The sequence below is a fragment of the Mesoplodon densirostris genome, chromosome 10 (genome assembly GCF_025265405.1).
Source record: "Mesoplodon densirostris isolate mMesDen1 chromosome 10, mMesDen1 primary haplotype, whole genome shotgun sequence".
NCBI classification, from domain to species: domain Eukaryota; kingdom Metazoa; phylum Chordata; class Mammalia; order Artiodactyla; family Ziphiidae; genus Mesoplodon; species Mesoplodon densirostris.
In genome coordinates, this window is record NC_082670.1 from 108,243,684 (window position 1) to 108,256,078 (window position 12,395).

The 12,395-nt window shown below is 51.5% G+C and overlaps 2 protein-coding genes across 2 annotated transcripts in view; one reads left to right on the forward strand and one right to left on the reverse strand.

Moving 5' to 3' along the window:
- The window catches only part of ACAD9 (acyl-CoA dehydrogenase family member 9), a 65,163-nt gene extending 63,017 nt beyond the window's left edge, over positions 1-2,146 (forward strand). The window contains exons 16-18 of the mRNA XM_060110843.1: positions 489-617; positions 1,261-1,333; positions 1,746-2,146. Coding sequence (XP_059966826.1) covers positions 489-617; positions 1,261-1,333; positions 1,746-1,846 — 303 coding nt within the window. The 3' untranslated portion in view covers positions 1,847-2,146. The remainder of the gene's footprint in view (positions 1-488; positions 618-1,260; positions 1,334-1,745) is intronic.
- Positions 1,917-12,395, reverse strand: part of CFAP92 (cilia and flagella associated protein 92 (putative)) — a 278,953-nt gene continuing 268,474 nt past the window's right edge. The window contains exons 12-18 of the mRNA XM_060111509.1: positions 4,455-4,619; positions 3,841-4,041; positions 3,612-3,768; positions 2,738-2,812; positions 2,514-2,592; positions 2,267-2,415; positions 1,917-2,113 (exon numbers count right to left, since the gene is read on the reverse strand). Of these exons, the coding sequence (XP_059967492.1) occupies positions 1,917-2,113; positions 2,267-2,415; positions 2,514-2,592; positions 2,738-2,812; positions 3,612-3,768; positions 3,841-4,041; positions 4,455-4,619 (1,023 nt within the window). The remainder of the gene's footprint in view (positions 2,114-2,266; positions 2,416-2,513; positions 2,593-2,737; positions 2,813-3,611; positions 3,769-3,840; positions 4,042-4,454; positions 4,620-12,395) is intronic.

The following is a 12,395-nucleotide window of genomic DNA, read 5'->3' on the forward strand; positions in this document are numbered from 1 at the left end:
CAGCATCTGTGGGATGACATTTTGACAAGTGTCTGCCTTGGGGACCAGGCCTAGAAATTTTGGTCACCATGGAGGGCTGGGGAAGCAGGGCTGGCTGTGGCTGCCTGCCCTGGGGACCACTCAGCTAGCTAGGGAGTGTGGGGGGAGCCCCTGCTGGGTGGGCACCTTCTAGGTGACCAGAGGCTCCCTGGAGCCGGGAGGGGCAGCCCCACCTGGACCTTTACTCTTAGGACCTGATCTGTGTCTCTTGCATCCAAAGGTGATAATAAGCGCTGGCCGGTGGTCTCAGCCAGGCTTCTGGGACATGATCTTGTCTTGACTCCTGCCCAGATCTGGACAGAGCTAAGGGAAAACCCCAAGGGAAGGCAGTGTCAGCCCTGCTCCCCCAGGGCACAGAGCGAGGCTCAGAGATGAACAGAGGTGGGCCTGGGAGAGCGTGTCGCAGTTGTGTCCAGGTGGCAAGTCTCCACCCTGCCCTCTGTTCCCAGACCATCGTGGAGGAGCAGTTGGTCTTGAAGCGAGTGGCCAACATCCTCATCAACCTGTACGGGATGACGGCCGTGCTGTCGCGGGCCAGCCGCTCTGTCCGCGTGGGGCTCCAGAACCACGACCATGAGGTGGGCCCGCCCCTCCCGCCCGCACAGGCAGCCTCCCTGCAGGGGTCATCCTGCTGCACTTTAATGAGGCTGGGTAGTGGGAAAGGGAGGGGCTGGGCGTGTCCAGGGCTGTGTCCCGGGGATCGGGGGTGAGCACGGGGTCCATGCCAGCTGACCCAGAGATGGGTGGGGTTGCCAAGTTGTGTCCGTGGCCATAGCTGGTGCTCTCAGCTCCCATGGGCGGGTCTGTGCTGTTCAGGACACAGGGCCACTGCCTTTCACCTTCCTGCCTGGGGGCGGGGAGGGGGAGTGAGTGTCAGAATCCGAGACCCAGCACCCTCACCCTGTCTGCTAGCAGGGTGGGTGCAGTCTGAGCACCTGCTGTGTGCATACCCTCAGTCTTGACGTGCACCGTGGCTGCGGGGACTGAGACGTTCTCCTGCCAAGGAGGAAACTGAGGCTCAGAGGGGTTGAGTCACTTGCCCTGGGGACAGGGCTGCCATGGCTTCTGAGCCACGCCACCTGACCCTGGTCAAGCTGCCCACTTTGGCTGACAGACTGAGTTCTTTCAGAGGTCAGGCTCCAGGCAGGGGCGGCCCTAAGGCCCAGACATCCCAGGGTCCTCAGCAGTCATCCTTTCTGACTCTGACTTGGGTTCCGGCAGGTTCTGTTGGCCAGCATCTTCTGCACGGAAGCTTACTACCAGAATCTCTTCACTCTGTCTCAGCTGGACAAGTGTAAGTGGGCGGCTCAGGTTGGGGGAGAATGGGGGGTGGGACCTGATGCCAGGCGACCTGACGGAGGCCTGCCAGCAGGAGCACACAGAGCCAGCGAGGCGAGAGCCTCTTGGGGGGACCCCTGTACCCAGCTGACCTGCGGAGGGAGGAGCGCAGGACTCCATGCAACTCTGAGCACTGGCGCCCCACACCCACCGTGCTGACGCGGCTGTCACCGCATGCGGTGGGGATGACGAAATGGCTTCTCTTCCAGCAGGTGGGGTCGCCAGGAGGCAGCCCAGAATCACTTCCTGGGGACGGGCTGCCAGCCACCTTCAGGGCTCCTTCACACCGGAGGGCTGACTTCGTGATAACAAGAATTGCTGGAACATTTTTTTCCAAAGATCACCTACTCTTCCTCTTTCCCTCCCAGATTCTCCGGAAAATCTCGATGAACTGATCAAGAAAGTGTCCCAGCAGGTCCTAGAGAAGCGAGCCTACGTCTGTGCCCACCCTCTGGACTGGACATCCTGAAGCAGGGGGACAGCGTCCCTGCTGCTGTCCACTCGACACACGCCTTCCAGAAGGTAGAGAACTTGCTTTATTACAAGTTGGCCATGTCTCCCAGTTCTCTGACGGACAATTTCTCCAGGCCCCCGTGGGCACTGCTGCCTGACACGATCCCGGGCTCTGAGCGGACGCGGGGAGAGTGCGGAGCTGCTGAGACTCGCCTGACCGGGAGGCTTCGGGGTGGAAGCTGGTCTGGGGTGGTAGGGACGGGTCGCAGCAGGGTGGCCATTTCTGCCAGACCACACGTTCTCCAAGAAACAGCTTGAAAACCGCGTGTCTGTCATTCTTTAAGCTAGGAGCCAAAGGCACACACTTAAGACAGGAACCGTTTAACAGAAGAGGACAGTTTGCGTTTCCCCTTCTAGTGTCTTCTGCACTGGTCACCTGTTTCCGCAGAGCCACCCTCTGGTGGTGGCTTCCAGGGCCCTTTGTCCTCGTGTGAGAGAGGAGCGGGCTCCAGGAGCAGGGGGGCAGGTTCCCCGGGCCACAGTGCCGGGTGGGTTTTGGTCCTTCGCAGGTAAGGTTGCTGCTGCCTGACAGCAGGAGCTGCTCCCAGCTGGCACTTGACAAGGACAAGCAGCTTCTTCCGGCGGCGCAAACGGGCCTCTACACCCTATCCTGGTGTGCTTACCTGGCAGGCTTCCTGCTCTGCGCGGCTCCTGGTGGTCTGTCCATCACAGGCATTGCCTTGAGGCGGCCAGGCTTTGCTCCTGCGAGGAGGAGGCGTCATCCACCTGGGAGCTGGGCTGGCTCAGGGGGCGGGGCTAGGCCTGCCACCGGCGTGGTGACAGCTCATCTTCCCGATGACAGCCCAGCTTCTTTGCTGGCGTGGATGGAGAGGTCATGGCTTCTCACCTGGTGCCAGGACAGCAGTCTGCTTGGAGTCCTCAGGAAGGGGGAGGCCTGTCTGCAGCAGGTTCTCTTTGTCCCCTGCTGTGGGGAGCTGTTCTCACCCATGTGTCTTCAGCCGTGTGCCCTGGGAACTGGGGCTGGGAAGAGCTGGAGCAGCGAGCCTGGTGTCCCTGGGCTGGACCACAGCAGTGACCCTGAGCCTGGGACCCTGCCTGCAGCCCCAGAGCCTGGGGCCTCTACTGAAGGGAGGTGGCACAGTCCACAGGAGGGGAGAGGCCAGTTTCAGCAGCTTGTCACCACGTCCTCCGGTTTCACGGAGCTGTTACCAGCGGCCCTTAGGAGTCAGGGAGGGAAAGCGCTCCACCATTTATCCAGCCTAGCTTTCTGGGCAAGGGGTCTGTGGCCACATCAAGTCACCTCTCTTTCTCCCTGAAGATCCTGGTTCTGTTAATTCACAGATTCCGTTCTCTACCTATAAATGATTTCTGGTCCCTCTTCACAAATGGGATGAAGAGGACTTGGAGGGGTTGGTGTGGCCAGGCTCCCACCCTCCCCCACGGATGACAACTGGCCGTGTCTGGGAGCTGGAAGGGCCCAGCAGCGCCCAGAGCCTCCCGAGGCTGGTCATGGGTAACACAGTGTGAAGCCTGAAAGCCCTTAGCCCTACCTTCCAACAACGCCTCCCTTTCATAGAAACCAAGCCCAGAGCAGTGGCGGGACCTGCCCCCCGTCACACAGCAAGTGATGAATCCAGCTGGAACCAGAAGTTCCAGCCCAGCCTGCGCTCTGACGCCAGGCCCCCGCCGAATCCTGATTTCTCAGACCCGGAGTGTGGCTGCTAAAACACAGCCACTGAACAGGGGCCGCCCACGGTTACCTGTCCCGGGCTTCGGCGCGGGAGGGGGCGGCAGCTCCAAGAACGGCGGTGGCCGCGTGTACAGATCGAAGTCCTGGTGGCGCCGGTCCCAGCCCCAGCTTTCTCGGTCCAGCACTGGCTCCAGCACGTTAGCAAACAGCGCTCGCTCCCTCCACTCCTGCATCGCGGGGCCGCGGGTCAGGGGGAGGCCCCTGCACACGCCCACCAGAGACCCACTCCCGCCACCCACCTCTGTGATGGCGCCGAGGGGTGGCAGCCCCAGGTGATGTGTCCTGCCCGTGCTGTGAAGACCGGTCACTTGGAACCCGTTGGGTGTGAGCCAGGCGTCGCGGGACTTCCTCTCGGCTTCTCTCTTCTCCTCCTCGGAATCCTGAGGCTCCACTGTGGCTGACAGGTAGGTCTGGGAGTACGTGAGTCTCTTCCTCGGCTCCTGGAAACATGAGCAGACGTAGATGGATGGGCTGACAGCGGACCTCGGTGGGGCTGACCGGCTGCCAGTCTTGGGGGCAGGATGCTGGCTCCTGGCGGTGTGGGGTGCATGCTGGTTACCAGAGCCAGGTAGCAGACCAGTGAGGGCCACATCCCCGTCCCCTTTGACAGAGCCCTTTTCTGAAGCAGTCAGGGCTGGAAGGAAGCCTAAGCCCAGGCTTTCCTCACCGGGGTTAGGCTGCCTTTCCTAGGCAGCAATGAAGGGCCACTGAGAGCCAAGAACCTGCGGCCATTCACAGCCACGCCCACCTGGATAGGCGCTGGGGGCCTCTGGGCTCAACTGCGTGTCTAGAGGGTTCACGCCTCGGGTGGAGGTGCGTGGCTGGCTGCTCCCCTCCCTGGGCCGTAACTCACCTTGGCCATCTCTCGATACAGCTCCTTCTTTGCAAGCTCTGTAGAGTTCAGGGTCTGGATACTATAGTTATAGACAGCATCCTTGGCCGGGGCTGAGATCTTGATCACCTTCACAACAGACTTGGGAGACTTCTTGCTGACCTCGTAGGCCCCCGAGATGTTTTTCTGGAGAAAGAGACACCAGTCATTCCTCACAAGTGGCCCCCTCGCCAGCAACTGTCAGTGTGTATCCAGCCAGCTGATCTCTGGGACACGGCTGCACTGCAGGTATCTGTCCTGAGAGCATAAACAGACGCCTGCCCAAAGGACCACTGAGACAAGCCCTCACGGTCCACATTGAAATTCGAGGACCAAAAAAGTGGAGCCCTCCTACATTTTCGTGGGAATGTACATTGGTAAAAGCCACCATAAAGTACACTATCGAAGTTCCTAACCAACCTAAAAGGAGCCCGGCCCCAGGAGCAATCCTGGGCATATATCTGGAGAAACCCATAATTGGAGATGAACCAGGCACGCCACGGTTATAGTTCCAACAGCCAGGACACAGAAACAACCAAAATGTCCACCGACAGATGACTGGATACAGACAATGTGGTACGTATATACAATGGACTATTTACTCAGCCATAAACAACAATGTAATAATCCTATTGGCAGCAACATGCATGGACCTGGGATGCTCATACAGTAAGTGGAGTGAGTCAGACAGAGGAAGACAAATAGCATGTATCACTTACACCTAGGATTGAACAACAGATGCACATGAACTCATTTACAAAACAGGAACACACTTACACACTTGGAAAACGAACGTAGGGCTACCAAAAAGGAAAAGTGGGGGCAAAGGATAAATTAGGAGGTCGGGCTTCATATACACACAAGCATATTTATGTGTGTGTGTGTGTATATATATATATATATATATATTTGATGGATAATCAACATGGACCTCCTATAAAGCACAGGGAACTCTGTTCAACGTTCTGCAATAACCTATATGGGAAAAGAATTTGAAATAGAATAGATACATGAATATCAATAAGTGAATCAGGTTGCTGTATACCTGAAAACAAAACAACATTGTAAATCAACTATACTCCAACATACCATGAAAATAAACAAGAATAGCAAAGAAATGTCTGCCCTATTCCCCTCTGGCCTCAGGGACCTGGGCTGGTATCACATACCTGAAGCATGAGCAGACTTCAGTCCCAAGGCTGGACTGTGCTGGGGATGAGGGAGCACAGGAGGGTGTGCTCCCAAATGGGGCCCCCCTTGCACCTGTCTTGTCCGTTCCCTGTGGGAGGGGACAACAAGCTCCAGATCCACGTTGGCCCTCCTACACCTAAATGAAACCGAGGGCACCCAAACAACAGTGGACCTTCTGGGCTAGAGGAGATTAGAGAAGTCACCTGCACGTGTCCTGCAGGCGGGGGGCTTCCAGCTTCCCTACTGGGAGTCACCCTAGTGATGAAACACAGCACACACTCAGGGCCATTGTGCAGGGGTTGCCATTTGTCTCAGGAGATGGGTGAGGCTGAAGGGCAAAGAAGTAGTGACACACAAGCCCTTCGGTGTTGCCTCTGGCACCTTCCCCACTAATTCACAGCCCAGGTAGATGACTCTTCCTAAAGCTTTTGGTTGCTGAGTAAACAGAGGTGGGCACGAAGAAATGCTGCCGCCTTGTGGACATTTTCGGTAACAACAAGTTTACAACCAGTGCTTCAGGGAACCTAATATTCACAAAGCCTGTGGGGCTTTTAATGACACGTGTCCTCAAAAATGACCTGGGTTAGCTAACCGAAAAAAAAATCGAAACACAGACTTTCAAGGCGCCAAATTTCAAACGGGAATGTTTACTCACGCTGTTTAAAAAAACAAACCCCGACCACTACAGGAACTGGAAAATGGCTGCTTATTCGAGAAATGCATATCAAAATTATAAAGCGGCATCATCTCGCAGCAGGCAGTATGGCCAGCATCTAAAAGTCCACAAACAATCGATGGGGAAGGAGTGTGGAGAAAAGGGAACCTTCCCCCTCGGTAAGTGGAACTGTACATTGGTAACTGCCACTAGACAGCACTGTATCCCAGTTCTTAGAGAACTAAAGAGAGAGTGATGCTATACATCTGCAGTCCCACACCTGGGCGTTATTCAGGAAAATCCATAATTCAAAAAGACACAAGCACCCCAACGTTCATTGCGGCACTATTTACAAATTCAAGGACACAAAAACAAGTAGCCCACCGAGTGCTGAATACATGGAGAGGAGGTCGTACGTGTTTACAACGGACTGTTACTCAGCCACGAAAAGGAATGAAATAATGCCATCAGAAGCAACATGGATAGACCTGGGATGCCCAAACACTGAGTGAAGTCAGTCAGACAGAGGAGGACCCATAGCATATAATATCACTTATAGGAGGAATGGAAACATACATACAACTGAACTAGTTCACTAAACAGAAACAGACTCTCCGACTTTCAGAATAAACATAGGGTTACCAAAAAGTAACTGGGGTAGGAGATGTAAGTTGTGCGGTTCACATGAACACATACACAGTAAAATACCTATACACATACATAAATAAAACACGCACACCACAAGGACTAGTGTACAACACCAGGACCTCTACTCAACATTCTGCAATAACTTATATGGAAAAGGAAGCCGAAAAACAATAGATATTTTATATGTGTAGTTGAATCAGCTTGCTGTACACCTAAACCAAACCGAACTTTGGAAATAAATTCTAGTGCAACATACCATCAGAATGAAGCTGAAAAAGAAAGTAAAAGGAAAGCAATGGGTATTTTTTCGCCTCGGGCCTCGGTGATATATGCCGTTGTCAAATCCCCGCAGTCTGAGCAGCCTGGGGTCCCAAGGGTGCACTGAGGTGGAGCGGAGAGACGTGAGGACGATGTGCCTGCAAATGCACCCCCTTAAAGCTGTAGTGTCTCTTCCTTTCTGGGGGGAATTAAAACTTCAGAATCTAGGGGGGACTTCCTAGTGCTAAAAGGAATCCAAGTACACCCAAACCATGGGGGACCATCTAGGCTGCAGGAGAGTCAAAAAGTGACCGAGCCTCCGCGGCTGCTGGTGGTGGGCTTCCCACATCCAGCCTCCTTGCCAGGTGTCACCCTACCTACACACCACACCACCCACAGGTTTAGCCAGAGTTCAGAATTTCAGGGGCGTGAAGGTTAACGGGGAAGCGATAGTGACACACAAGCCGTTGGGTGTTGCCTCTGGCACCTGCCCCTCTAATTCACAGCCCAGGAAGATGACTCTTCCTAAAGCTTTTGGTTGCCGAGGAAACAGAGGTGGGCACAAAGAAATGCTGCCGCCTTGTGGACATTTTCGGTAACAACAAGTTTACAACCAGAGTTTCAGGGCACCTAATATTCACAAAGCCTGAGGGGCTTTTAATGACACGTGTCCTCAAAAACGACCTGGGTTAGCTAACCGAAAAAGAATTCGAAACACAGACTTTCAAGACGCCAAATTTCAAAAGGGAATGTTTACTCACGCTGTTTAAAAAAACAAACCCCGACCACTACAGGAACTGGAAAATGGCTGCTTATTCGAGAAATGCATATCAAAATTATAAAGCGGCATCATCTCGCAGCAGGCAGTATGGCCAGCATCTAAAAGTCCACAAACAATCGATGGGGAAGGAGTGTGGAGAAAATGGAACCTTCCCCCTTGTTAAGTGGAACCGTACATTGGTAAATGCCACTAGAAAGCACTGTATCCCAGTTCTTAGAGAACTAAAGAGAGAGTGACCCTACACATCTGCAGTCCCACTCCTGGGCGTTATTCGGGAAAATCTATAATTCATAAAGACACAAGCACCCCAGCTTTCATTGCGGCACAATTTACAAACTCCAGGACACAAAAACAAGTAGCCCAGCGAGTGCTGAATACATGGAGAGGAGGTCGTACGTGTTTACAACGGACTGTTACTCAGCCAGGAAAAGGAATGAAATAATGCCATCAGAAGCAACATGGATAGACCTGGGATGCCCAAACACTGAGTGAAGTCAGTCAGACAGAGGAGGACCCATAGCATATAATATCACTTATAGGAGGAATGGAAACATACATACAACTGAACTAGTTCACTAAACAGAAACAGACTCTCCGACTTTCAGAATAAACATAGGGTTCCAAAAAGTAAGTGGGGTAGGAGATATAAGTTGTGCGGTTCACATGAACACATACACAGTAAAATACCTATACACATACATATAAAACACGCACACCACAAGGACTACTGTACAACACCAGGACCTCTGCTCAACATTCTGCAATACCCTATATGGAAAAGGAAGCCGAAAAACACTAGATATATTATATGTGTAGTTGAATCAGCTTGCTGTACACGTAAACCAAACCCCACTTTGGAAATCAACTCTAGTGCAACATACCATCAGAATTAAGCTGAAAAAGAAAGTAAAAGGAAAGAAATGGGTATGCTTTTCGCCTCGGGCCTCGGTGATATGTGCTGGTCTCACATCCCCGCAGTCTGAGCAGCCTGGGGTCCCAACGGTGCACTGAGGTGGAGCGGAGAGACGTGAGGAGGATGTGCCTGCAAATGCACCCCCTTAAAGCTGTAGTGTCTCTTCCTTTCTGGGGGCAACTAAAACTTCAGAAACTAGGGGGGACTTCCTAGTGCTAAAAGGAATCCAAGTACACCCAAACCATGGAGGACCATCTAGGCTGCAGGAGATTCAAAAAGTGACTGAGCCTCCGCGGCTGCTGGTGGTGGGCTTCCCACATCCAGCCTCCTTGCCAGGTGTCACCCCAACTACACACTGCAGCACGCACAGGTTTAGCCAGAGTTCTGAATTTCAGGGGCAATGAGGTTAACGGGGAAGCGATAGTGACACACAAGCCGTTGGGTGTCGCCTCTGGCACCTTCCCCTCTAATTCCCAGCCGGAAGATGACTCTTCCTAAAGCTTTTGGTTGCTGAGGAAACAGAGGTGGGCACGAAGAAATGCTGCCGCCTTGTGGACATTTTCGGTAACAACAAGTTTACAACCAGAGTTTCAGGGCACCTAATATTCACAAAGCCTGAGGGGCTTTTAATGACACGTGTCCTCAAAAACGACCTGGGTTAGCTAACCGAAAAAGAATTCGAAACACAGACTTTCAAGACACCAAATTTCAAAAGGGAATGTTTACTCACGCTGTTTAAAAAAACAAACCCCGACCACTACAGGAACTGGAAAATGGCTGCTTATTCGAGAAATGCATATCAAAATTATAAAGCGGCATCATCTCGCAGCAGGCAGTATGGCCAGCATCTAAAAGTCCACAAACAATCGATGGGGAAGGAGTGTGGAGAAAAGGGAACCTTCCCCCTCGGTAAGTGGAACTGTACATTGGTAAATGCCACTAGAAAGCACTGTATCCCAGTTCTTAGAGAACTAAAGAGAGAGTGATGCTATACATCTGCAGTCCCACACCTGGGCGTTATTCGGGAAAATCTATAATTCATAAAGACACAAGCACCCCAGCTTTCATTGCGGCACAATTTACAAACTCCAGGACGCAAAAACAAGTAGCCCAGCGAGTGCTGAATACATGGAGAGGAGATCGTACGTGTTTACAACGGACTGTTACTTAGCCAGGAAAAGGAATGAAATAATGCCATCAGAAGCAACATGGATAGACCTGGGATGCCCAAACACTGAGTGAAGTCAGTCAGACAGAGGAGGACCCATAGCATATAATATCACTTATAGGAGGAATGGAAACATACATACAACTGAACTAGTTCACTAAACAGAAACAGACTCTCTGACTTTCAGAATAAACATAGGGTTACCAAAAAGTAAGTGGGGTAGGAGATATAAGTTGTGCGGTTCACATGAACACATACACAGTAAAATACCTATAAACATATATATAAAACACGCACTCCACAAGGACTACTGTACAACACCAGGACCTCAACTCAGCTTTCTGCAATAACCTATAGGGAAAAGGAAGCCGAAAAACACTAGATATATTATATGTGTAGTTGAATCAGCTTGCTGTACACGTAAACCAAACCCCACTTTGGAAATCAACTCTAGTGCAACATACCATCAGAATGAAGCTGAAAAAGAAAGTAAAAGGAAAGAAATGGGTATGCTTTTCGCCTCGGGCCTCGGTGATATGTGCTGGTCTCACATCCCCGCAGTCTGAGCAGCCTGGGGTCCCAACGGTGCACTGAGGTGGAGCGGAGAGACGTGAGGAGGATGTGCCTGCAAATGCACCCTCTTAAAGCTGTAGTGTCTCTTCCTTTCTGGGGGGAACAAAACTTCAGAATCTAGGGGGGCCTTTCTAGTGCTAAAAGGAATCCAAGTACACCCAAACCATGGGGGACCATCTAGGCTGCAGGAGAGTCAAAAAGTGACCGAGCCTCCGCGGCTGCTGGTGGTGGGCTTCCCACATCCAGCCTCCTTGCCAGATGTCACCCCACCTACAAACAGCACCACCGACAGGTTTAGCCAGAGTTGAGAATTTCAGGGGCGTGAAGGTTAACGGGGAAGCGATAGTGACACACAAGCCGTTGGGTGTTGCCTCTGGCACCTTCCCCTCTAATTCCCAGCCCAGGAAGATGACTCTTCCTAAAGCTTTTGGTTCCTGAGGAAACAGAGGTGGGCACGAAGAAATGCTGCCGCCTTGTGGACATTTTCGGTAACAACAACTTTACAACAAGAGTTTCAGGGCACCTAATATTCACAAAGCCTGAGGGGCTTTTAATGACACGTGTCCTCAAAAACGACCTAGGTTAGCTAACCGAAAAAAAATTCGAAACACAGACTTTCAAGACGCCAAATTTCAGAAGGGAATGTTTACTCACGCTGTTTAAAAAAACAAACCCCGACCACTACAGGAACTGGAAAATCGCTGCTTATTCGAGAAATGCATATCAAAATTATAAAGCGGCATCAACTCGCAGCAGGCAGTATGGCCAGCATCTAAAATTCCACAAACAATCGATGGGGAAGGAGTGTGGAGAAAAGAGAACCTTCCCCCTCGGTAAGTGGAACTGTACATTGGTAAATGCCACTAGGAAAGCACTGTATCCCAGTCCTTAGAAAACTAAAGAGAAAGTGACCCTACACATCTGCAGTCCCACTCCTGGGCGTTATTCGGGAAAATCTATAATTCATAAAGACACAAGCACCCCAGCTTTCATTGCGGCACAATTTACAAACTCCAGGACACAAAAACAAGTAGCCCAGCGAGTGCTGAATACATGGAGAGGAGGTCGTACGTGTTTACAACGGACAGTTACTCAGCCAGGAAAAGGAATGAAATAATGCCATCAGAAGCAACATGGATAGACCTGGGATGCCCAAACACTGAGTGAAGTCAGTCAGACAGAGGAGGACCCATAGCATATAATATCACTTATAGGAGGAATGGAAACATACATACAACTGAACTAGTTCACTAAACAGAAACAGACTCTCCGACTTTCAGAATAAACATAGGGTTACCAAAAAGTAAGTGGGGTAGGAGATATAAGTTGTGCGGTTCACATGAACACATACACAGTAAAATACCTATACACATACATATAAAACACGCACACCACAAGGACTAGTGTACAACACCAGGACCTCTACTCAACATTCTGCAATAACTTATATGGAAAAGGAAGCCGAAAAACACTAGATATATTATATGTGTAGTTGAATCAGCTTGCTGTACACGTAAACCAAACCCCACTTTGGAAATCAACTCTAGTGCAACATACCATCAGAATGAAGCTGAAAAAGAAAGTAAAAGGAAAGAAATGGGTATGCTTTTCGCCTCGGGCCTCGGTGATATGTGCTGGTCTCACATCCCCGCAGTCTGAGCAGCCTGGGGTCCCAACGGTGCACTGAGGTGGAGCGGAGAGACGTGAGGAGGATGTGCCTGCAAATGCACCCCCTT